The sequence below is a fragment of the Astatotilapia calliptera genome, chromosome 18 (genome assembly GCF_964374335.1).
Source record: "Astatotilapia calliptera chromosome 18, fAstCal68.1, whole genome shotgun sequence".
Taxonomy (NCBI): Eukaryota; Metazoa; Chordata; class Actinopteri; order Cichliformes; family Cichlidae; genus Astatotilapia; species Astatotilapia calliptera.
The window spans coordinates 8,851,494-8,879,006 of NC_137439.1; the positions used below are offsets into that span (position 1 = coordinate 8,851,494).

The following is a 27,513-nucleotide window of genomic DNA, read 5'->3' on the forward strand; positions in this document are numbered from 1 at the left end:
GAGAGATAGAAGGCAGGAGAATAAACCAGCTGTTCTCCACAGAACCAGCAAAGGTGTACTCTCAGTGGCAAGGGAACAATAAGAGAACAGCACCACCAAGGCTGGAGACGGAGCAATACTGGAAGAGCATATGGGAGAAGGACGCAACCCATAACGGCAATGCTCAGTGGCTAGAGGATCTCAGGGCAGACCACAGCGACCTCCCTGAACAGGGTCCAGTAACCATCACAGTGTCAGATATCCAAGACAGGGTCTCCAGTATGAAGAGTTGGACAGCACCAGGGCCCGACATGGTTCACGCCTACTGGCTGAAGAAGCTGACTGCAGTCCACGAGCGTCTGGCAGCACAAATGAACCAGCTGCTAGTTAACGAGAGACACCCGGAATGGCTAACTGAAGGCCGGACGGTCCTGATCCCCAAGGACCCCAAGAAGGGACCGGTCCCCTCCAACTACCAACCAATAACCTGCCTCAGTACTACATGGAAGCTCCTGTCAGGCATCATATCGGCTAAGATGAACAGGCACATGGGTCAATACATGAGCGGGACACAGAAAGGAATTGGCAAGAATACCAGAGGCGCAAAACACCAGCTACTGGTAGACAGAACAATCAGCCGAGACTGCAAGACCAGACTGACCAACCTGTGCACTGCCTGGATTGATTACAAGAAGGCCTATGACTCAATGCCCCACAGCTGGATACTGGAATGCCTAGAATTGTACAAGATCAATGGGACCCTAAGAGCCTTCATCAGGAACTCAATGGGGTGTGCGGGATCTACCAAGGAGATGCTCTGTCCCCACTGCTGTTCTGCATAGGCCTGAACCCCCTCAGTGAGATCATTAACAAGACTGGCTACGGATACCGACTACGGAACGGAGCAGTTGTCAGCCACCTCCTGTACATGGATGACATCAAGCTGTATGCCAAGAGTGAACGAGACATCGATTCACTGATCCACACTACCAGGCTATACAGCAATGACATTGGAATGTCGTTCGGACTGGAGAAGTGTAGTCAGATGGTATCAAAGAGAGGGAAGGTAGTCAGAACTGAGGGGATTGAACTACCAGAAGGCAACATTGCAGACATAGAGGACAGTTACAAGTACCTGGGGATCCCGCAGGCAAATGGGAACCATGAAGAGGCCGCTAGAAAGGCTGCAACCACCAAGTACCTGCAGAGGGTCAGGCAAGTCCTGAGGAGTCAGCTGAATGGTAAGAACAAGATCCGGGCCATCAACACGTACGCCCTGCCCGTGATCAGGTACCCTGCTGGGGTAATAGGCTGGCCAAAGGAGGAGATAGAAGCCACTGACATAAAGACAAGAAAGCTCCTTACCATGCATGGAGGGTTTCACCCCAAGTCCAGCACCCTGAGGCTGTACGCTAAGCGGAAGGAAGGGGGCCGGGGACTGGTGAGTGTCAGCACCACAGTCCAGGATGAGACAAGGAACATCCAAGAATACATTGGGAAGATGGCCCCAACTGACCGAGTGCTCAGTGAATACCTCAGGCAGCAGAAACCCAAGAAAGAGGAGGGAAACGAGGAACCATCATGGAAGGACAGGCCCCTGCACGGTATGTACCACCGGCAGATAGAGGAGGTGGCTGATATCCAGAAATCCTACCAGTGGCTGGACAAAGCTGGACTGAAAGACAGCGCAGAGGCACTAATCATGGCAGCACAAGAACAAGCTCTGAGTACAAGATCCTTAGAGGCTGGGGTCTATCACACCAGGCAAGACCCCAGGTGCAGGCTGTGTAAAGATGCCCCAGAGACAATCCAGCACATAACAGCAGGGTGCAAGATGCTAGCAGGCAAGGCATACATGGAACGCCATAACCAAGTGGCCGGCATAGTGTACAGGAACATCTGTGCCGAGTATAACCTGGAAGTCCCGAGGTCAAAATGGGAGATGCCCCCAAGGGTGGTGGAGAATGACCGAGCTAAGATCCTGTGGGACTTCCAGATACAGACGGACAAAATGGTGGTGGCTAACCAACCGGACATAGTGGTGGTAGACAAACAGAAGAAGACGGCCGTAGTGATCGATGTAGCGGTTCCGAATGACAGCAATATCAGGAAGAAGGAACACGAGAAGCTGGAGAAATACCAAGGGCTCAGAGAAGAGCTCGAGAGGATGTGGAGGGTGAAGGTAAAGGTGGTCCCCGTGGTAATCGGAGCACTAGGTGCGGTGACTCCCAAGCTAGGCGAGTGGCTCCAGCAGATCCCGGGAATAACATCGGAGATCTCTGTCCAGAAGAGCGCAGTCCTGGGAACAGCTAAGATACTGCGCAGGACCCTCAAGCTCCCAGGCCTCTGGTAGAGGACCTGAGCTTGAAGGATAAACCGCCCGCAGGGGCGTGCTGGGTGTTTTTTTATCAAAGTTCTCCTCACCTCTCAGTCTTTCCCCTTTCCCGTCATCTTTTCCACATATCAGGCTCTGCCCTCTCCTGCTTCTCTCAGTCTTCTCCTCCTCTTCTACTTAGCAGCTTCAGAAGATCTATAAGAATCTGTCAGATCTATCCTCTCTCTGGATCCCTGTCTACTCTACTACTGTCTACTCTCCTGCCTTTTAACACGTCCAGCTGTTTTGTCTTTGAAAAAGTGCTGCAGGAATAAGAGTTTGGATGATGAATGGCATTTTCAGCATCCAGCAATAAAATTGGCACTATGCTGCTTGGTTAGCTATAAATGTTTGTTTTTTTTCTGCTGTTAATGCCCTGTTGTCTGTCGGCTTTCTCTGAGTTATTAAGGCCTCATGCTGACCGGGGAGTTGACAGGTAAATGTGCTTAAACGTGTCCAGTGAAATCCTTAAGAGCTCTCTCTTGTTCTGCTTATTTCCTTTGCTGCACTTGAACATTCTTCAGCCAAAATGAGAGATATTCATTGTTAATCACTTAAGTCTTGCTTTCAAGAACTTATGCATAAACCACGTTATCAGAGATGGCAGCTACGGGAATGAGCTTTAATACATCAAGTAATTATTCCCTTTTGGTAAATACACCTAATTAAAAGATGAACACAGTGAATCATGATTATGAAGTGTTTCTTATGGGATTATTTATAATTGAAAAATATTATCCTGATAACATGGATGCGTTTGAAGGACAATGTATAATTTCATATCCTTGATTTTAATCTTAAAAGCCCCAAAGAAATAACGTTGCTTTATATTAATCCGCTCCTAATGCTCTGTATATTAGGAAAATTAATTAGATTTAGAGTTTTGTTATTGATAGGGAATTACCTCTTAATCCTCTTAAAATGGAAAGCTTTATTAACTCAGTGATGAATCCGAAAGATGCGAATCTAAGGTTATTTTTCTTAAGGATGTTTTTTTCGTAAAGGTTATAGAACACACGGATGTTTTCGTCAAGAGAAAGAAAGAAGTTTAACGTGGAAAAACTTTGTGTTTGTGTGATTAAGATAAGCTGGAGGTGAGATACAAGCTGGACAGCAGCAGAGACACCGAAGTGCTGAGGAGCAAAGTGAGGAGCCTCGCCAACGGACAGCTGCACACCGTCTCCATCAGGAGGCTGACAGACTCTGTGTCTGTACAGGTGAGGAAAAGAACACAAATACTGTATAACTACATTTATGGTTTTACTTAGGTTGTGTGCAATATACACTATACTATACATGCATACAGTATATGGCAAGGTGATATGTGCTTCCTTAAATCTTCAAGAGACTACAAAAGCAGGGACTGCACGAGTGAGTAGAAAATAGGGAGGAGCATCTCACCTTACACACAAAATAACAACACTGTTCAATTTTAACAGCTTTGAAGTGACAGAAGAGTGTAATTTCTGCCATTTCAACTGACTTCCACTTTAAAATAAAAGGTTACAATGTTTTTTTCACCACCAGATGGGGACAAAAAGCACTATGCTCTGATCAATCAAATTATTTTAAAGAATGATTGAATGTTTTGCAGTTCCTGCTTGAGCATTTATTCCCAGATATGCCACTGTGCTCTCACTGTTTTAAAACAAACTCCATTAGCCCAGTGTGAATAGGTCCTATTACAACTTACCCGTCAGTATCGGGCAACCCTGACTTATTTTTGCTTTTATTAACCTGAGTCTATTAACCCCGACACTTATACACTAAAGAGCATTGGATGTTGTTTCGTTTATGGTCCATAGACTTCCACAGAAAAGTTAATGTGCTCCCTTTTCCAGCCCCTGTAATTAAGTCATTTCCGTTCAGTTTCAAGATAAAGACCCCAAAATAAAAAAATATAAATACGTAAATGTCATCTTCTGTATTTAATATTTTCTATCTGTATGTTATTGTTCAAACATGCCACGCACACAGATTCTATTTGTCACAGATACGATAACGTCACAGCTGTGCATAGGCTCCTTCTTTACTTCCTTCACCATCAGTCATAACATGGAAAATAATCCTGAAACCACTGACATAAAATGTATAGCACAGGTGTTTCCCACAAACATGTGGCAGATTTGGCAGTTTAAAAATGATTTGTCTGAAACGAGTTGCCATTTGTTAAAAAGTTTTTTACTTTTTAACCGAAATTATTTTCCATTTGATCCAGTCGCATCATGTCGCTTCAGGAAGGCTCAATAATCCCTGTGTTAATTTAGTTCGAGGAAGCTCCAGTTATTACTGCAGAGCTATGGAAGGATAGCAGGGATAAACTACACATTAAAACAGCTCTGGGTGAAATATGGATCAACTTCAAAATATCTAAATCTCATGAACAGCGTTAACATCTTGTTAACAACAGCCTCAGATGATATATGAGGTAAACTTAATCTCACTGGGAGCCAGCAGCCTGGACGTCTCTATAATTATCAACACCCTGAGATGAAATATAAGGTGACCTCGTCTTGATGCAGTTTGTCAAGACTCCAGTGAAATATGAGTTGCATCTCATCTTACCGGTTTCCATCACCTTGAGTCATTATATTGTTACAACATGCTTCGGGAACATCAGGTGACCTTCATCGATTGTCACCCAGCTGCATCTTGATGGCCAGCAGCATAGACTCTCTAAAGTGGTCTCACAATTGGACACCGTCATATCCTCTCCCCCTGAGCGAATGAAAAATGAAAAACTAAATCACCCTGGGCTGCTAATACATCATGCCCTCTCTTTCTGCACTCTTATCAGATGGCCCAGTGTTTCGTTTCCTTTAGGTTTACTGACACACTCCATTAGATCCTTAAAATAGTACATCAAAGTTTGTCAGAGACAGCAAGATAAAGTTCTGGACTTGGGTGCCGTGTGTAAACACAAGGGACCTAACTGCAAAAGGTACTTCCTGTTCAATAGAACCAATCTAGGTTATAATATGTGGAAACCTACTGTAATTTCAGTGATATCATATCAGCTTAAGGCTATAAAAATGTCTCTAGAGCTTATTTCATATCAGTAGAACTGCAAACTGCAAACCCAATTGGGGGAGCTTTCTTAACCAGTAATTGTTTTATCAGCCTCTCCCTGCATAGGTATCCAAAGCAGGTAGTTAAAGTGGACAAACTCTGACTTCCTGCTTGTCTTTGAGTTTTCATTATTTAATTCTAAGCATGTTTAATAGCAACTTCAGCCATTTTTTTCACTTGCCTCCACAATTTAATGTAAGCAATTATTGCAAGCAATTTTCAGGTTGGGTTGGAGAGACGGTGTTTGAGTCAGTGTAAAGTTTATTTGTGTCTATTTTTCACTAAAGTTCGACTACAGGGACGTAGTATGTTTCTTTATTCTGTGTGAATGTCTATCTACTGAATTAAAAATGTGGTTTGAGGGAACTGCACATCTGTTGTATTTTAGACCTTGTAAATTATCCTCATATCAAGGTTAAATGCAGTTCTTATTTTTCTAGTTAACCTTTTAATGGCAATTTTGGATTCCTAGTACACTCACTTTCATTCACACCAACTTGTTTTTTTTATACAATGTGTGTAATGGATTGGCAAAAACTTCTATGTACACTTTAACATAAGTACCCAATTACAGTTTCACCTACAGCTCATCATATTTTCACACACCTTTAAAAAACACAAATCCCTTGGAGGGTTGCATTAGGAAGGGCATTGAGTGTAAAAGTAAATAAATAAATAATATCCTGCTGTGGTGACCTCTTACAGATAAGAGAGCAGCAGAAAGAAGCAAGCAGAATGGTGTAAATGCATAAGATATGTGATTCATTGCAATAAATCACCCCTCTTCTTTAGCCTTGTATGTGCCCTAAGTTCAATATAAAAATGTGAAAGGTCAGAGCTAGTATTTTATTTGTTTTTGGTCTGTTCAGCGCTCTATTTTCAGTCGCTTATCCACGTCTGCATCTGGGTCGTCTGCAGTTTAAGCAAAGATGCCCTGTCGTCCCATTCTCTGGGGGAACATCTGGGTAGGTGTCTTGGGTCTGTCCTCGAGCCTCCTCCCAGTAAGAAATCCCTGGTCCACCTCAGCTGGCTCCTTTGTCGATGTGCAGGAGTAGCAGCTCTAATCTAAGCCCTTTCTCAATAACTGAGCTCTTTAGCTCATTCTAAGGAAGAACCTTGTCACCCATGAGAAAAAGCTCATTTCCACCACTTGTATCCATGACCTCATTCTTTTGGTGACAACTTGTGGCCGTGGTCTGGGTAGCAACGTAGATCAACCGGTAAATCTTACAGATTTGCTTCACGTTCACCTCTCCTCACCATAATAACAGCCATCTGTTAATCCTCCCCTCTCCCCTCACTCATGAAGCTGTTCTGGGCCTGAACCAAAGATCATTATGAATGCTTTTTCCATTTCTCCTAATAGGTCTTGTAAATACACCATTCTGCAGCTTTACGATAAAGAAGTGTAGCTATGACCTCAAGTAAATGTTACTTCAAACAGTAGATGTCTTGTTGAAGTAATCAGCATTTATAATGACTTACAAAAGTTTTTCTTTTTTTTCCCCCTTTGATGGAAACTTCAGTTATGATTTTGACTAGGTTTTCTTCTTCACGGCCACATGGTGAGATACTCTCTGTGGAGCTGCTCTAATTAAAATAATCTCCAGTGGTGAATTTCATTCTGGATGACTGAATGTTTTTAACTGCAAGTTTGGACTCTGTTGCTCATTCCTCCCTTTGAGCTGTTGAGATAAAGGGAAAGCTGAACATTAAAAAAAAAAAAAAAATCAAATTTAAAAAGGATGGAGCGCCAGATTCACGTCACCGCTGACTGAAAAGTAATGACTGGCACGAAAGTAAAACTCACTGCATCTAATAACTAGAATAGCTCACAGAACAATGTAATACTTTGCTCGTTTTTATGCCTAGGGCATTTTAAAATTTTAATTTGATCTTATTCCACTTCCAGCTGTTCATGTCCTAGTTGATGCACTTTCAACTTTCAGTTTTCATTTTTCTTAATTGTTCTAATATTTCAAAAACTTTCCTTTTGTTTTTTTAATCATCAATTTGTATTCAGATCTTTTAATTTTCTGTGCTTTTATTTGTCTTAAATTATCCTGTATTGGATTCTACTTTAAAAATTAAAGGTTGAACAAAAGCCAATTTATTTATTTATTTTTTTCAGATTGACCAAAATGCCAGAGAAGACTTCAACCTGACATCTGACGGGGAATTTAATGCAATCAAGTCGCTGGTGTTGGGCAGAGTGCACGGTGAGTGAGGACACAGTAAAAGGAGAAGGTCTTTTTAGTTAGGGAGCACTCAGACTCACATTTATTTGATAATAGCTCTGAGAAGTTTGGTGCCTGACTCTCAGCGTGAGCTTTCTTAGAAAAACTGACTGTAATACATGGAGCCAGAGCTGTTAGCTGGACAAAGGGATATTTTCATCTTAGTACTGAGTGCTCAGAAATGTTGAGTCAAGAAGTAAACAAAAGATATTTTAAGTAGTTTCTGGGTTTTGGGGATGCACTCTACAATCTTGGACCTTAGAAACAACTTTTTTCTGATATTCGGACGGAGTTGCAGATTACTGTAGAGCAGGGGTGTCAAACTCATTTTACACCACAGGCCACATATAGCCCACTTTGATCTTAAGCAGGCCAGTGAAGCTCCCCTTTCTTTCTTTTTTTTGTCTTTTTTTTTTGTCCCGTTTGGATCTTTAGCCATCAGAATTGTTGTCTTAAGGCCAAGAAAGATGCCAAGCGGATTTATTTTACCAAGTGGATCATCATGGCCTTGCCATATTGGTCCATTTGATTGACCTTTATTATAATTATGTATTTATTTTATTTTCGGTTGCAAACGGGACAGACATGACTGGGAGAAAGAATGAAAGAAAGAAGGGAGAGAAAGAAAACCAGAGGGGAGAAGAGACGGTGAGAAAGGGGGAAGAAAGAAAGAAAAACAAACAAAACACCTGAATCACCTGTATGGAGAAAAAAAACAGAAGAGAAAGCAAACAAAAAAAAAAGCAACATAATAAATACAGCACCATCACAATAAACTAGCTAGCAGTAGATAACAGTAGATACTAAATATTAAACGCTATTGTGCAGCACGCAAGATAGACAGCGCACAATGTGCTTTGAGGCAGCAGCCAAGAAAGGTGTAGTCTGCGTCTGAAGTGTGCATGATAAAGAAAACGCTGCTGTGACAAAGAAAGAAACTTGTTAGCATGACTCTTTGGACTTAAATTGAAAAAGAAAAGTGCAAAATGGCAGAAAATGTTCTGGTAACTCATTGTCCAGGTTTTGTTTGTTTGTTTGTTTGCTGGGGGGGAAATCTGTTTACCTGCTTTTTAATCATTTGCTATTTTAGCTGTTTGGTGGTCGCTCAAATGATTTTGTGAGTGTTGTGGAAGTTTTTCCATTTAAATAAAGCCTGCAGACGAGCGGTGAGCGGTAGCTAACATTCTTTAATCCAAACACACAAAGAACAGAAAACCAAGCTTGTGGAGAGCCTGCATGACTGCGGGGCAGACGGTCAGCAGAGTCTCTCTGAGCCTAGCATGGCTCTCAGTTAAATACCTTCTCCAGGAACAAAAGGCAGTACACAGCTGTTTCACACCTTAAGGTTCACACTCCCTTGCTACCTCCCAGAGTCCTTGAAGAGACAAAAGATTCTTCCTGTGGAGCTGTCTGCTTCCCCCAACTTCCTTACTACACCCCCACCATTTGTCTTAATGTATGAGTGTGAGACTCGTTAAAATCCAGTGTCACCAAGGCATTATACAATAAAATAATGTGATTAATACATAAATAAAAGAAATTCCTATACATGAGCTTTTAGCTGAGATTCTGATGTTTCTGTGGATCCCACACATGTCTATATTTAAATAACAGATCTGGCAGTACATCCCATTAAACCAGATGTTCTCCCTCTTGTCCCCCAATACCGTGAGCATTGGGTTTCAACAAGTTAATTGTTTATTGCTTAATTACTTTGTGTTGTATGAAAAAGGGAGTTTTTTATCACTGGGAAAAACTGAAAAAATTTAAAACTGAAAATACAGTTAAACGTCCAAAATTTCTTTTTTGTTGTGTTTCTAGAATTAGAATTATACAAGAATTATAAATGGCTTCAAGCACCCATTCAGGCCTGTGACACTCATTTAGACACTCAGATACTCAATATCATTGAAATGCAGCCAGATGCTTCTTATTTTAAGTTTCCGCTCATTTCTTCACTTTTCCCAACATGCTCGTGTTTAAATCCGACCTGTACACTGGCTGTCTTTGGAACGTCTGCCCCCCTTCCTTTCCCCCCATGCTATGGTTCCAGTCTATCTTTGCGTGTTAGTGGCTGCATGGTGTGCCCATCAAAATAAAGCCCCACCCCTGCCTGTGTGGATTCTCAGCCAGGTTGAGGATTCGGCTCCCACATACTGACGAGCCATTAATAATCGAAAAATATGAAATACGTTTGACACCCCACCTGTAGAACCCTTAAAGTTCATTTTTAACAGGAAGAAAGAAACTTATCTGCAAATATACTGCTGTATATACAAAAAAACAAGCTTGGCACAATACATTTCAAGTTTCAAAGTTGTATTATACACAGTACATGTTTCCCTGCAAGAGACGTTTGCCTGTGCAATGAAAATCTTTCTTTGCTGTTCACAACAGTAAAGGCAAGTTTATCGTGCCATCACCATGTACTCAACTCAGCTGCTCAACCCATAAATGCATTTTCCTTAAAACTGTGCTATCATCTAAGAGGAACAGTCTTTCCAGATGTATAGAGCAGAAACAAAGAAATAATTGCAAGTTTTTGCTTTTAGCTTCCTGTGATTAGGACTGGATTTAATCGAGCTGGATTGATCTGAACTGTATCATAAATGGAACCGGCACATTTCTGCCTTAATTTAAGATTTAAGTTCCTAGTGTTGATAAATCCATCCATCCATCCATCCGTTTTCTGCTGTGTATCTGGGGCTATGTTGCCGGGGCATCAGCATTTTTTTTGCAAATTTCTTTACACAAACTCACATTTTCAAACAGATGCAACATCTTCCTCTGTGTGTCTTTATGTCTCTTACATATACGCATCACGCGACACAAGCGATGCAGTGAGCATAAAAATGACCTATGTAAGTGTTCCCAGGCTGAGAGAAGTTATCCCTCTGGCATGTCCTCCTTCCTGTAGGACATAAGCGGAACACCTCACCCCCAACAGGACTCCTAATCAAATGTCTGAACCACCACAGCTGGCCTCTTTCAATGTGGAGGAGTAGCAGCTCTACTCTGAGTCCCTCCCAAATGAGCCAGCTGTTTTTTCTAGATAAACTAAAAAAAGAAAAATAATAGTTATTATTATATACTATAATAATTATATCATCTCTATCTAGTGCAGATCTTGTGTACCTTTGGACTGCTCCAGCACTGCTCATCCCTGGAGGTCTCATTCTAACTACTTGAATGTACTTCTTCCACATAAGTTTTAAACTTTTAAATGGGAATCAACTATTTCTGTAGTGTGTTGCTTTTTCCACTTCCACTCCAGTCATGGGCAGAGACTTGAAACAGTGTTGGTGTGATTACAGTTTTTACAATTTTTAAAAAGCCAGTAATTTTTTCCCTCGGTGCCTCCATGAAAGATGGACTAAGATATGAACTGTGAATAAGAGTCTGGGAGACCACAGGCTGCAGTCACAGCTCTTTCATAAAAAGAACAACTAACAGTGGAACAAAAATAGAAAAATACACATTTTCCTTCCATGTATCAGAGATTTCCATAAGTACTCTTAAGCTATATCATGAAAGAAAAGGAATTTTAAAAATATAAATAAACTGGTTTTCAAAGGAACCACTTTAGTAGGATGTAAGTAGTGAGTGTGAACTTCATTTCTTCATTTATCTAGCTAATGTTGGTGTATAGGAAAATCTCGGTCAATTACAGCAACTACATTTAAGAACAAGAGGTAAAGCACCACTACTGTATATTGCAATAGACCTTAGTACAGCACACCAAGTTTTCAAACTGTCATGTCAGAATGTTACCCTGCAGTCGAACTAGAGGAGGCAGAAAGTCAGATCAGGAAAACATCAGGAAAGTAGATTCTCTGTCTCTCGCCTTCAACCCTGTCATCCATCAGCCTAACTAATGGACCTGGAAGTAGAGGGGGGGGGGGGGGGGGGGGGGGGTGTATCAGCTGAGAGGAGCTTACAGGCTGCGGCAGTGTCTCCTGCTGCTCTCATCAACATGCAGATGTATGCTGGTAAAAACCACAGTCACCTCTCAGTCATCTGAACAGATAGTGGTGCAGCTGCTTCCAGCATTAATGTGGGCTTCCACAGCTGCTGTTTACACTGCTGTGAAGGAGCAGAGGTGAATGATGGAGGGATCTAAGTCAATAAAATCAAGAGATAATGCTGGAGAGTCTCTCATAATGTGATGGTTGCAGACTGAAAGCAGAATAACTGACTGCTATAACAGAGGTGACTGGGTGTATGCTGATGATCATATGATTGTATATGAAAGATGGACATGCCACCCATTGATTTGTCGCAATCAGTTTTGGTGCTTTAACTTCAGATTCACAGCATCATAAACTGCAGTTTGTGTACATCGTACACAACAAAAAAAAGCAGGCTTTTAATACTGATGATCAGGTCCACAATAAATATCCAATCAAACAGGGCAAGATGGAAGGGATAGCAAACCATTAAGCCATAATGATTAGACAGGACTTTAACAGAGAAAGTTACACTAAGCAGAATGGCACAATAAATACAACGACAAAGATAGTCAGTTTCCTGTGATTAATTCTAAGGATTTGATACAGGAGGGTAACGAGCAACAGGTGAAGACAGTCAAGACAGCGAGTCAGAGGAGATAGTGAAACACAAAACAAGATGCAAGAAAATTATCCAAATAAGACAGGAAATGACAAAAGAACACAAATTAACACCGACAAGGAAACTCACTAGAAACTTGATACAAAAGGGAACACAAGAAGAAGACACTAATACAAAAATCGAAACCATAAAAACCTGAATAACGGAAAGTAAGAATTCCGACCTAAAAACATGATCAATCCAATGGATCATGTCACACTATCCCCATCTTTGTCAGAGCCACAACAGACTGGGAGAGGTTGAACTTGCAAATAGGCCATAGCTAAGCTAACCACATTGCAAAGCATATTATTCATCAGATACTTGCATTAAAAATGCTCTAAAAGGTTTTTGTTTTGTTTTTTTAAAAGTCCAGTTTTGTGACCCTAATTAGTGGAAGTGATGCAGGAGGCAACCACTTATCCACCTGTCAAAAGTGCAACAAAAAGATCCATTCTATGGTTTGACTAAGGGAGCAACTAGCTGTAACAACCAAAATTGTTGTTGTAGACATGCCTTTTAAATAGATGTTAATGTAAATATGAGCATTTTTACAAGGCGGTCACTATAACATGAATGGAACTTTATGTTGAGCCCTGGAAATTGGGACTTTCAGGATTGAGCAGCAATTTGTGTCTTGCTGGTGCCATCACCCAAGTGAGCATACAATTCACCAACAGATAATCAGTAATGCAATCAACAAAACTGATTCGCTTAACAGAGTTCAAGTTAACATATTGCTAAAAATGAACCAGGGAGAAAAGTGCAATCTGCCCTTCTGTCTGCATGCTGCCAGTATATAAATAGAAGATTTCTGTACCTTTTAAAATGGTGTGTGGATGATAATCAGATGATCGTAGCAACACACTAGCAACCTGTCCAGGTTGTACACCGCCTGTCACCTCGTGATTGCCCAGACTGGAAAAGCCAAGCCTGGACGTATAATTAGATCACATTGCATCTGCACTTCTGCATGCTGAAATTATTCAGCGTGTGGCAGTTTCCATAGACACAGATTTAACTAATAAATGTGTCCCTGTTAACCCTCAGAAAACTGGCTTCGCTATTACTAATGAACAATGGTATATGCATTCATAATATTTAATTGGAAGATTATACAGCAAATAATGTACTTCATTATAAAATCTGCATCCTGAATGTTACTTTTTCTTTATAAATATAATTATTGCTAATGGCCCACTCAGCTACTGTAGTTTTTGCATGAATGTTGGTGTTCGTTTTGATATATGCAGTGTTTTGTTGTACATAATGTTTTGTTTGCCTTCGATAAGTTGTATTGTTTCTTCCTTATTTCCTTCTCTTCATTTTTATTGTGTCTCAGTTTCTTCCGGTTTTTCTTCTTTTGTTTTACATCTGAACTCTTTACCCCTCCCTTTTTTCTCCTCTTGTGTCTTGTCAGTAATTTATTATGTTTATGTTTTATTTACATCCTGTTTCTCCCATGCAAGTCATTAGTCTGTTTTCATACCCATCTACAAACCTCTGTTCAGTCACTGTGTATATTGACAGTGTTTCTTCCTTCACAAATAGGGGGTTATTTACTTACTTTTTTTTAACTTTATCCATTTTGTTATTTGCTCTTTGAGGCCAACTCCTGTGCCCTGCCTTTGGATCCTCACTGCTCACTACACATTTTCTATCTTGCTCATTTTCTCTCTCCAGAGTCTGATGACCTGGATGCAGACCTATCCAGGTTGGCTTCCCTCGGTTTTACAGGCTGCCTGTCAGTTGTCCACTTTAACACCATCAGCCCTCTGAAAGAAGCTCTGCTCCGCCCCAACTCCAGCCCCGTCATCATCACTGGACCTTTAGCTCAGTCCAACTGCGGCTCCGCAGCTTCTGCCAATTCCTATTCAGCTGAGAACACACACCACTTGTCAGGTGAGAAATGGAGGAGACATCTGACTTGTTATTATGTTATAATCTTTGAAAATATAAATATGTAACATTTATTAAAAGTTTTGGCTGAACATCTACATGTACAAATATAAAGCCTTTAAATGAAAACTTACCATCTTTTTTGCTTATACTAGCACTTCAACTCCACAGGAGCTACGTCAACAATGCATTTCATCATCATAATATCAAAATATTTATTTCTCAGGACAAACGTTGAAGGCCAGTGTAATTGATTGCACTACAACAGTACACAGGCAAATTTATTACAAAAACTATGATGCCACGTAATGCAAAAAACAATCTGGCCAATGGGGTTTGGAGTTGATTCTGTGATTAGGGTGGCATATATCTCCTGCTGTCTTTCATTTTTGCACTGAAACTGAATGAAAGCTGCAGCTCAGAAACGGCTTGTTAATTACGTGAAGTATGCTCCTTGTTTTGGGAGTCTAACGACAGTATGACTGATGATTTAATGAGTTTGAGACACAGGAGATTCGTTTGGGATTTCCATCCTTTGGGTTCTTTCTAATCCAGTTTGCAATGCTTTACAGCAGTCACTTGTAGAGCTCAAGTAATCTTCCCTGATCTGATGGGTTGGGCTTTTTTTTTTCTTTTTGAGTCTCTGCTTTTCATTTTCTGACTCTGATTTGATCTCATTTCTTTCTTTATTCTAATTTTGCCTCTTGTTGTGCTTCTTTCTTCTGGTGTGAATGATTTTGGCTGTTCTTACTTGTTTTTATTCTTGGAGTCCTTTGGTTTTTCACATTCTTGTCCTTAGCTTTCTCCACCTTTTTCTTTCCCTCTCTCTCTCCTGTAGACCAGTCTGGTTCATTGGGTTCAGGTGTACCCTTAGTCAATTCCATCAGGATTGACTCGGCCCTAATTGGAGGTACTAAACTGCTTTACCTTTGTATCTTCTTCACTGGACTTTACTTATAGCCATTTTCCACCCGTGCAGTGCTGGTGTGCAGGCAGTTACACCTCGTTACCTACATTTCAAGAGATTTGTGCAACATTTTCAGCAGAGGTTTGGTTATTTTTGTGTGAGGAGAATGACAGCAAACAGAAATTGGCCTGCATCTGTGATTTGTTGGCGATTTTTTTTAAGCAACAACAAAATTGCTTGGCTTAAAGATAGAACTCCTGACATCGGTGTCCGTGTTATTTGTGGTGGAAAATTGGACACCAGCACTGCTTCAGTGGAAAATAGTTGTTTTATCATGTCAATCGTATTGCCCTTGACTAAAAATAATGAAATTTCATGTGCTTTTCTGGTACCTTTTTATTTAAAAAAGCGATGAGTTCAAGCGAATCAGGTTGTGGAGAGAGGTTGAACTCCAAGAAAGAGTAAAGTGGTCTACCAGGCAGGAGTCCATTTAAAACTCATTTAAAACTTTGCTGCTCTGCCAGCACGGATTGATTCAAAGTGAAGACTGAAAAGGTTCAATCTATAATTGTGCAGATAGAAAAGGTGAGACTCAGAGAAAAGTCATTTAAAACTGTCCATTAAACCATCCAGTACACAAAGGGCAGCCCATCTAATTAAACCAATGTAGGGATGATTTGCTGATGGGAAAACTTTTTCTGCTCTTATCTTAAAACCTCTGGTCACTTTATAATGTAACGTAGTATGAAATTGATTTCAGATGGATTCTGGAATGCCAATTAAATGGAACCTGCTCTCGTATTCCCAAATGTGCTCAACAGAGCAGAAGAGCGTGATGGCTTCAAAAGATTTAAACTGGTGTTTAATGTTCTCTAAAGTGCGATTAGCAAGATAATCAAAACATTTAGAGATGGTACTACGAGGGGAAGAGTTTTCTTCCAATCCATACATCAGCTACAATAACGTCAGAACATTCAACCACATGAACTCTGAAAGGTGATATCTGATATGCTACAAAATCCTTTTACCTTACAGGTGTCATTGCAGTAGTCATCTTTGTGATTGTGACTGCACTGGCGATAACGGCCAGATTCCTCTACCGGAGGAAGGATACATATCGTAACAAGGAAGTGAAGGGAGTCAACCAGGAGGACAGCCAAGACTTTCCTTTTAACAACCAGGCTGACTCCCAGAATCTCTCCACTGAAAACCCAAAGGAGTATTTCATTTAACTGGAGGCCTGATGACCTGATGCACTGCTGGGCTTTTGGACCCGAAGCTGCAGACAGACGCATCTTGACACGCCTTGGGACTTTGCAGTGCACTCGAGAGCCACTCAGACACTTCTATGACAGAAGTGGCTCTGCAGCATGTGAAAAACAAAGAAGAACAATTTTCACAGTGTTGTCTTTCTGTTGCTTAATGTAAAATGTGAATACACTGATGCAACAGCGTTGGACTTTAAGGGTGTTGATATACTTGTTCAAGCAACTGTAAATATTCAGCAATGTGAAACACTGAATAATGTCTTTGTAACAATCTGGCTAATGTTGAAATGTTGGAAATAATGGAGGTAACAGTATTTTTATTGTGCATGGGCAGGGAGAGTGTGAAGCTGTCTTCTGTTTGGATTTCACCTGGAGAAAGATGGGGATAAACTCCAAACTGCCTGCGAGACATTTGCCTGCATTTCAAATGATCCAACAAAAGCCATCCATGGATATTTTATATTTACCTTTTTCATGTTTCCAGCTATTCTTCCCAGTAACTGGCTGTTTTTAACCCCTTCTCGAGTTTTCATTAACGTTTGTGAGGTCAGTGGTCTAAATATACAGTATATGCGAATTACATCCGTAGAAATTATTCCTCATCACACAAACACATTCCAAAGTTATGAGTTTGATCACTGTTGACGGAAAATGTGTATCCTGACAATAAGAAAGCAATGTTACCACAAAGGTTGTTATTGTCTTAGTGATTCAGGTGATGGTCCGTTGTAGGTTTTTTCACTCGCTGTTCAGCCATTAGGCCCAAAGCTTTGTGTTCAAGCTCACCACTCAAAGCATCATCTTTGGTGTCAGTAGACAGCTGTATTCACAAAAAAGGCCCACTGTGGTACCGGTGTTCTGACAAAACGTCCTACTTTGTCAAGACATCCTACTGTAACGTAAATTATAGTCATGTCTATCAGTCTGTGCTACCTTATCAGAATATGCTATCTTACGTGGTTTATACCTCCATCGTACATAGGACGGTAGGACGTTCTGATGGCCAAATCACACTGCTGTTATTTATTTAGGTAGGACAAGGTTTAAGCTGTACGCCAGTTTACAGAAGTTTAGAAGTACTGAATCAAGACTTGAAATATGACTTTAATTGAGACTCCAAATTGGAGTATTTTTGCACAAAGAAACAAAACGCATGTTAGCTTGAAAAGTTAACAAACTGACAACAGCTTAAGGAAAACAAGTATCCACTGTAATAAAGAAGTAAAATATATAATAATAACCTTTTTTCGCATGCACGAAAGGGTAGGATCAAAATTTCCCACGTGTGGGACTAATAAAGGTTATCTTATCTTATCTTATCTTATCTTATCTTAGTATTAACACCTAAAATATGGCCGTTTTGAGTTGTGCGCATGCGCAGTAACAACAAGTAGGACAGCTTGATAGGTAGGGTGTTTTGCCAGGACACCGGCTCAAACATCAGGCTCCGTGTGTAATGTAATGGAGCATTGAGCAGCAAAAGAGCCAAATATCTTTTTATGAGACCAAACCAGAACTAAAAAGATTTCCCAACTTGTTACACCGTCGGTACAGGATGTGTACTACAGACGTGCCTGGTCACCAATTTGCAATTATCATTTAAGCAAGAGATAAAAATTGACTAGTTTGCTAGTCTAAAGATTTCTTTAATTACATTGTGACACTGACTATTTGCTATGTTATACATGGCAGTGTGTCTGAGTAGTTTGCTGAGTTTTTCCAACTGTACGATCAGTAGCTTTGATTTTTTCCACTCCAGTATTCACATCTTGGTACAGAATATGGTTCTAATTAATTCTGAGAAATATGAAGGTCCAAAACACAGCCACTCTTTTTATTTTATTATATTTTTTTAAATCTTTTGTTCAGCAAAACAGTCATGGTTTGTATGGCTGTCATCTATTGGCTGTCTCGTTTGTTTATTTATAAGGCTGTTCACCGAAAGAGAGAGACAGATAGGGGAGCAGCCGTGTGTCAGGGCTGCAGTCCTGGGATGTGGTTGGTTATATAACCAGAGCTGGAATGACGAACTCTCAATACAGTAGCTAAAGTACAGTAGTACATTTTTCTCTGGGAAAGGCTGTGCACAATGGTATCCAAAATGTGTTGTTTTTTTTTCAAGTCTTAATATTATGACCCTAAAAATACATTCTCTAATTGATATGTAAGTTCATGTCATGTGAACAGTTATCAAAGTCAGATGATTTTTTTTATATAATTTCAGTCTGACACTTTAATTCAGAAATTTTAAAACGGATGTGCTGAGTCAGCTAACCTTCTACGACGGGATGGAAATCAGTTCTTTTGTTCAGTGTAGCTCAAGAAATTCCTCATGAAAAAAAGAAAAATCATTAATAGAAGCCTTACTAACTTCACTGGATACTTCATGATACTATGACTTCATCCCTGTAAATTTTCTGGATTGATTTATACAAACCTTTATATATGTTTGTATCTGTTATAGTAAAGGTGTGACAGATGTAAGCCACAATTAGACTTTCAGCTTATTCTTTAAAGAACATCTTTAGGCTTATAGTTATTTTCACATATATGATCATATACATGGTGTTATTTTGATGGATTCTCATATTAAACACGGCTGCCAAAGATTGAAACCTCTGTCTCTGAGAGACAAAAACTCACAGTTAAGACTTCTGCAAAGAGTCGCTTTGAGTCAGTTTCCTACTCTGGGCTCTGTGTGACAACAAAGATGGGGGGAATCCCTTATATGGTCATCACATACAGTAGTGATGAGCATAGATGCCCTGCTCATCAAATTTTTTGTTTATGAGCAACAGGAATCCAAAAATGTGGGCAGCATGGTGGTGTAGTGGTTAGCACTGTCCTCACAAGCTCTGGGTTTGAGTCCCGACTGGGGCTTTTCTGTGTGAGGCTTTTATATTCTTTTCAGGTACTCTGGCTTCCTCCCACAGTCATGAGGTGAGGTCACTATGGCAGCTGAAATAGGCTCTGGGATCTTGAATTGGAGGAGTAGTATAAGATGGATTGAGGAAATCAAAAGAAAGTCGGTTTAAAATAGTTAACACCTCATTTCAGACAGGATGTCTTTATAAAGGTAAATTATTTCAAACTGTTAATCATGCAAAGCTTTAGTAGGTCCAAGAAGTTTAAAAAAGGAGCTGCAAATTTGTATAATAGGGCCCCTTTAATCATAAAAAGACAGCACTAAGAGGAAACACAAATAAAAACCTTGATCATTGCTAGACTCCTATCACATGTGCAGTTTACTTAAAAAGTCTTTGCATCCTCCTCACTTTGCTGCCTCCACTTAAAAGTTTTCTCCTCCCTGCTGCATACTGCCTGCTGGGAGCTTCCTCACTCAGCTCCCTTAATGTCTTTGAACAGTGAAGCTTTTAACACCGACAGCGACACCGACTCTCTAACAGTGTGTCTGTCTGTCACCTCGCTCCGTACACGCAGAGGCAGTTAATGTGTTTTGGAAATGCTAATCTGCTTTGAGCTGACAGGTGGATTGTGATTCGATATAAAGCAGAGGGAGATGAAAAGAATCAGACAAAGATAATCTGGGAGACACTGCCAAGCATTCATGGCTATAATGAAAACTCATTCTGATATTAACACTTGAAAATGAAGCCAATCCTTCCATGTGTTAATCCAGCTCATGTGGAAAGAGGACTGCTGATAGAAGGATGAGAAACAGAGGGAAGCTCAACAGCAGCTGCTTCCCAAATACACACCACAGTCTCTGTGAGATCCAAAACCTCAGATGAGATTTTAATGAGAGAAGTTGCTCAAACTTTAAACTCACTCTCCTTGTGTATTTTGTCTTAAAATGTGCTTTTGTCAACACTAATGACAGACACTGCGTTCTCCTGTATTGCAGTCTTCTCACTATGAACTTTATGCTGGAGTCGATAAGTGGTCCCCATGCTGCAGATCATTTCTGCTGCACTCACTTTTAACACTTAGGAGTACAAGTGAGATGTGTTCAGGCCAACAAAGCCTAGTAAAGTGGTTAGACTCCGATAGCCCATCCCAGCAGTGATTGGGGTGTCCTGCACAAATCCTTGAGTCTAGACGCTGACGGTGGAGAAAGAATGACAGATATGCAGTAAGATCTAAAGTCAGAGGAGCGAAGGCTGGTTGGCCAGAGGAGGGCCGGCAGAAGATAATTGGACTACACCAGTGATGTCACAATAAGCTTGACAGCGTGGGAAAGTGGAAGTGATGTCAAGCTTAGTTTATCCCCCAACACCTGGAAGGCAGGCAGATGTGTGACTCCTAAGCTTCATTTTAATGCAGATGCAGCTTAAATGACCATTTCCAATCAACTGGTGTGTAAGCTGATAAAAGTAAACCAAATGTTTACACAAGTAAACACACAGCAAAAACCGAACACTTTGGGTTGATGGAACGCATCAAAGACACCATTGTGTTTACCTCCAGTTCGAAAAACTATAGGGAGTGGAGACCACAGGCCTGCACTGAGGCCTGCGTCCTCCTGACACACAGAAGGCCTCCACAGCAGCGACAGCGTCTTAGATCCACGATACCAGTTCCTCACTCGACACACATGTGCTCTCTCACAAATGTTAATGGAATTCTTTTTCCCCTTTTAACTGGAAAACCGTGCTTCCAGGCAGCATGGAGTTTTTCCTTGCCGTCATTTTCCTCTGCGCCACACCTTCACGCGCACCGAGCTGCAGGTGATGCCTCCAGGCCAAGCCTGGAAATTAGACGAGAAACTACAATGCATTCAAAGAAACGTGTCTTTCTGAGTGCTGTAAATTTTATCAGGGTTACACAGGAGATGTATCAATATCACTTTGGAAAGGTTGCCAATCTGTTGCAGAGCCAACACTGGGAGACATACAACAATTCACGCTCACATTCACACCTATGGGCAATTTAGAAACATCAATTAACCTAACTGCACCAATTGCATGTCTTTAAACTCTGGGAGGAAGATGGAGTTTCCGCAGATAACCTACGAAGAACGGGCAGAACATGCAAACTGCACACAGAAAGGAAAATTTTATATTATGAGAATTAAATTTTTCTTCAGGTTTTTATTTTTTTTAATTTTTCAAAGTCTAAAAGAAAAATTCACAGAACAAAAGAAGGACTTTGGTTCAATGAAAACAAAATATTGGCCAAAAAGATATCGTATGGTTAACACTTCCTCTGAGTTTAAACTGTTTTTTCTTGCACTATTCTGGACAATAGGTATGATTACTATTATCATTAATTATACCTAAAGTTGCACAAGGTGTTACAATGTTAATTTAAGATTTATTGAATTCGGTGTAACAAGGAAATACATTTATGTGCTGTAGTTCATGGTAAATTGTGGCGTACTGGAGTGTGGCCTCAGGATCACATCTCTGCTTTTTGCAGATAATATGGGTCCTGCAGTGCCCTCCAAGCACTTAGGCAGTTTACAGAGGGTGAAGAGGCTACAATGAGAATGCAAAAAAATTATTTTCACTAGTTTTCCTAGGATGTAGCATGTAAATTAGAATTACAAATTTATTTTGCATGCATTTCCCAAAATTATATTAGGCAATATATGGAATACGGTAAATACAAAGTAAGTCCTGAAAACAAAATCTTATTTTATGTAGTATTGCAGGAGTGTGATATTAGAATTTATTTAACATATATTTAATAAGGTTAATTAAAAATTACATTGTAAAAACAGTCCTTGACGGTTTCCAGAGATTATTTTATTCTTTAGCACTGAATACATTTAAACTGCACTTAATCTTTAACCATTGGCTAGCTTTCAGTAGTTTGAGAATCCCTCTGATGGCTGATTCCTGTTAACATGAGCAATTTTAGAGCCCAGAGTTTAGGGAAATATGTAAAGCTGTGAAGCATCGAGGAGCAGAGCATGCCAAAGTGATTCTCTGTGAGGAGCCATATCTTCTTTCTGCCTGTTTAAAGGTCTCAGACATCTGGAGTTACATGATGATTCTGCTGCCTCAGATCAGTAATCTCTATCTACCATCAGTGGTTGTAATAAGAGACCAGATGTGAAGCTAATAACTGAAATATTTAGCACTAGTTTTGACATCAAAGATATAGTGAAGGAAAATAAAATTCAACAGGTATATAAAAAAAACCTAATTGGAATTTAAATGATAAATATTCTCTCATCTTTAGTGGTGCAGTATATATAATGGCCACATTTTGACACAGGTTGAGTTGTAGTCTGTATCTTGAAAAGGTATCAAAGCAGGACTGGCTCTGCAACAGCAATAGGTCACTGGAAAACAGGTATTGAATGTCAGGTAAATACACTTATTTTCTGAATTCTGAACCTTTAAGGAAAGCTAAACCTAAAATCACAACTGAACAAGATACAGATGCAGAACACAAGAAACCAGGAATGTTGCAAACACAAGGATCTTAAACAAAAGTCAGATAACTTTCTACAAGCGCCAGCTAATATACAAGCCTCTAAATCACCGTGCAAGACTAGGATCCAGTGGGCTGAGTTCTTCTTCTCCTTTTCTTCTTGTAAGTATTATTGGTGGTTGGCAAGTGGGCTGAGTTGACAAGTAGCTGGGGAGTTACCAATGGTGGAAACGGGGGGAAATGAACCTAAACCAGACACCAAAAAGATGTCTGATGAATTGAATAGTAAAGACATTTACTAGACTATAACTGAACATGGCCCGGAGCAGGGTTTGTTTAGGAGCAGGAGTCTGCCACAAGGAAACTGAAAATAATCTTTTTATACTTCACATAAATGTATTCAAACGCTAGAAGGCAACTGTAAGGCTGAGGTGGATTTAGATGATTGTGACAAGTTTCACATGCTGAAATCCACACCTGTGATAATGGCCCAGAAATGCAAGCTGAGGAACAGAACCTCCTTGCTAGGTTGAAAGGGGAGTTGAGACAGCAGGCCAGATAACACTTCGTAATATTGTTTTAACTATCAAATGTCTTGCAAGTCTTACAGTTACATTTTTCCCCCTTTCCATAAGATGAATTTAAATTGTCACTCATGACTAGACGGAACATCTGGCTACAGCTTAAACATTTTATTAAAAAAAAAAAAAACAACCCCAAACCCTCTTAGTCTGAATATGAACTGAAAATTGTTGTCTAAGTATTATTTATTGTAAAATGATCCATATTCTGACAACAATATAGTACAAATGGAAATCTAAACCCTGCAAGATTAAGGACTCAGATATTACCATTATTTTTCATATTTCTTTCCATCTGCACTCTTTGCATTTTGCTGCTGTCTAGCAGGAGAGATTCCAGGTGTGAGGAGCTGCTAAGACAATGGAATGAGGGGTGCAACATGAGTGTTTTCAGGAACTGCTGAAAATGCATAAGACCTGGAAACAACAGTGAGACAGTTTATAAAAACCATCACCTTCCATGGTCTGGTAGGAAACTGACCTGGCAAAGACAGATCCAGACCGATTGTTTAAAAATTTGGCCACAAAAACCTGGTAAAAAAAAAAAAAAGAAAAAAAAGAAAAAGAAGCTGAGAGAAACAGACTTTAATGCCAACTACCAGTTTCCCAATGAAACCTTAGAGATGCTAGATCCTGTTCCTGATCTGCAAAACTGTCCCACAAGGAGCCTCCTGAGCTGTAACCCCGATCAGTAAGCTTTACATCAACACAATATGGCTGTCCGAAGTCAGGTGATCTGTATCCACACTAGTACCTTTTTTCCTGATTTTCTCATGGATGAATTAGTCCCGTTTAAATAGTATAGTTTGTTGTTTTTTTTCCTCTTCTTGTTTTATTTTAGGTCACTCTGGAATGGTTCCTAGGTTTCATTTCACTTGTCATCTCTTTTCACCTTTCAGCACTCAGCGTTATGTTTGCTTTGCCTTCTGTGCTGTGATTTACAGACACATACGCAGCTATACAAGACACACACACACACACACACACACACACACACACACACACACACACACACACACACACACACACACACACACACACACACACACCTTTAGTGAACATTCACACTCAAGTTAATTTAGGAAAAGTGAACGCATTGAGGTTTGCCACACGGAATGTACGAGGGGCAGGTTCCAAGAAAATAGGCTAACACTTGTTAGTGGGTTAAATGACTTACAGGCACATTTTCTTTCTACAGGAAACTTACCGTAAATGTCGGGCTATAAGCCGCTACTTTTTGCACAAGCTTTGAACCCTGCGGCTTTTAGTCAGGTGCGGCTTTTCTATGGATTGTCCGTGATTTTTGTCATATCGTAAGACGATTTGTTTTGTGTGTTCCGCTGTTGTACGGCACTACGTTGCCTGGCGGAAGGATCGGGGTTCAAGAGTGGTATGTTAGTCACATGTCCGTCCGCCAGGCAACGTAGTGCCGTACGAAGTAGCGCGAAAAACAAACTTCAAAGTAGCGCTACGCATTCAGCGGGAGTCGTGGATGATGAGCGGCGATAAACTTGCAAGTTATGCCCAAAAAGCAAGTTATGCCCAACTCCACCGGTGGATTCTGACAGCGTGGAAAAGTGTGAAAACATCCACGATCACCAACGGATTTTGAAGGGCTGGACTGCTGCATGATGGAGAGGAGGACACCGCCACGGCCCTTCTGAGGGTGTTCGACTCTGACACTGACAATGAGGATTTCTTTGGTTTTGAAAGTGACAACGAAGGAGAGAAGAAGAGTGGATGACGAAGCCATCCTGAGCCTGTTTGTATCCGACACTGGAGAAGAGGACTTTGGTGGTTTTAGTGCGCAGGAAGAAGAGAAAGATGATGGTGAATGACTGACTTTTCTTCTTGTTAAAGCCGTGTCACTGCACCTGAGCCTAAAAGGTAGTCCGAATCTATTTTTCTGGTGTGCTGTAGGTTATTGTTATGTACTACATGTGCAAATATGTACCCATAACTTGTTTTTCAAAATATTAATAAAAGTGATGTCTCCAAACAGCCATCTCTTTCCTGACAATTCCCTTTGTGCATATTCTCTTACATATGATAAGTCAACATTGAAACACCTGCGGCTTTTGGTCAGGTGCGGCTAATGTATGTACAAAACAGGATTTTCCCCTGATTTTAGCTTGTGCGGCTAATATTTAGGTGCGCTTTGTAGTCCGGGAAATACGGTAGTTTGTCCAAAACATTTGCACGCACACTCAACTCCCCACACGTCCCTCTTACTCAGCCTGCTACAACTCAAAACAAAGCAGGTGCAGCCACATTCACAGAAATAGAAACTTCACTGTAGCAACAATGTAACAGATACAGAAGATTTATGATACTTAAATTCATATTTTGAATAGATAAATTATATATTGCTTGTATATATAAATGACCCTCCCTCCTTTCATGCTTTCACTACCTCATTTTGGGATCACTCTAACACTAACAGGTGACTTTAACCTGTTATTTAATCCAGAAATTGACAGGCTCAGTGAGCAGTGAGTCTAGACATTCTTCAAAAGTACTGCTGTATTGTTTGTCTCAGTGATAATTGGTGTTCATATCACTCTACTCTCAGGGATCACACCTATTCAACAGTACACCACTCACATTAGACTACTTTTTAGTTAGCAGCTCCATTATGATTGATATTACAGGCACTCAGATTTATCTTAGTACAATCAGTGTATCACTGCTCCCCAGTGATCAATTCAATTATTTAGTGGAGGTGGTCGGCTGTATTCTCGACTCTCTGTATGCCAAGCAGGTGGTCACATAGGCAACAGTGGGTAGGGTTGTTGCTTGCTGTGCAGTGACCCACCCTTCCTTTTTATTATCACTACAATCCTAATGGCTCATGATACATCACTATACACATAGGGCCATGGGGCATGTGGGTTATCCAGAGGTTGGAGGGTAGGGGTTGGTGAAGTGGCCTCATACACCCCTTTACGGCCTCAATTTTATGTGCACATATGTATTGTAATGTAATGTAATGTCCCCCTGTGTCACTATCAGGTGTACTCCGAGAAATTTTGCACTGCTGACGATCTCGACGGCAGAACAGTTGATATGGAGTAAAGTAGGGTGGCAGAGTTCTTCCAGAAGTTAATCATTTTCAGCGCCTTAAGGATGTGAACAATGGGTCAAGCACACAGCCCTGGGCAGGTGGCAATGTTGTTGAGACAGGACATAGTTGGTTTCTTGGACACTGGGATGATCCTGAGGCAAACACGAGCCATTGTGCTCAGGGATGTTTTGAAAATGTCAAAACATGTGCCAGTTAACATCTGAGCACCTGGCCAGGCATGTTGTCTGGTCTAGCTGTTTTCTTAAGCTAACTTCAAAATGTTCTTAATATCACCGCTGTCAGTTGCAGAAGCTGGTTAGCACATCTTCTAATGAGGCATCACTGCTGCAGTCTTGGAGTACTGGTTTGTACTCTGTAATACATTGCATTTCTTGCCACATGTGCTTTAGGTTTCAGTCTGTGGAGTTTCTTTGCACACTTAGTCCTTTTGATGGCCTGGGACAGTTTAGTTCTTTGTGTTCAGACAGAAAGAAAGAGGATCCAATGATGATCCACTTAGCTGATTTTTACAGAGTCTTCTCAGAGCAAACTATAGCCACGCATGAAAGCTGTAAGAGCCACTTAAACTCCATAAAAAGATAGTATGCGGAGCTCTAGTTAGTTATTTGGTTAAATGTTTCCCCCTAGAAACTTCAGGACCATTACCTTAGAGGAGGCTGTCTCATTAAACAGTAGTCAGAAGTAGTAGAGCCCCTAGTGTTTTGTCATAATGCTCTGCTGGAGGAAAAGGAGCTCCTCTCTACAGTTAATTATCCAGCCCACCTACAGTTTATAATCTGAGACTCTGTGTGAAAGTTCCTCACTCTGGAGTTTGAATTCAATCAGGTGAGCAATTAGATGGCAGAGTTTGTCCTTCTCATTATCAGCCCACCCAGAGCATGAAGCAGCATCACTCTGATTTCTCATACCCAACAAATAAGGGAAACTTTATTTCATTCAAACACCTCCTTGTTAGCATCTGTAAAATTTGGACCCTCGTGTGAATAGCTCTATATCATTTAGACAATTTAGTGTATGTGCATTTAAATGAGTACTTTATTTCCTGGGTCCTAGTCGAAAAAAAGCAGCTTTGGGATACCCAGTTTCAATGTTTATATTCTACTGAGTGGACATATCAGTTGTTAGTTCCAGGCAGGCTCAGAAGGCTGATTGTTGTATTCTGTG

General features: G+C 40.6%; 1 protein-coding gene across 3 annotated transcripts in view; it reads left to right on the forward strand.

Annotated features, from left to right (window-relative positions):
- The window catches only part of LOC113009907 (contactin-associated protein-like 4), a 121,041-nt gene extending 102,209 nt beyond the window's left edge, over positions 1-18,832 (forward strand). For 2 of the 3 annotated variants that reach the window (XM_026148549.2, XM_080293272.1), the window contains exons 20-24: positions 3,437-3,570; positions 7,554-7,641; positions 13,951-14,169; positions 15,005-15,076; positions 16,109-18,832. In XM_026148549.2, the coding sequence (XP_026004334.2) occupies positions 3,437-3,570; positions 7,554-7,641; positions 13,951-14,169; positions 15,005-15,076; positions 16,109-16,305 (710 nt within the window). In that variant the 3' untranslated portion in view covers positions 16,306-18,832. The remainder of the gene's footprint in view (positions 1-3,436; positions 3,571-7,553; positions 7,642-13,950; positions 14,170-15,004; positions 15,077-16,108) is intronic. The other variant, XM_026148551.2, reaches the window with a different exon arrangement.
- Positions 18,833-27,513: the final 8,681 nt, after the last annotated feature.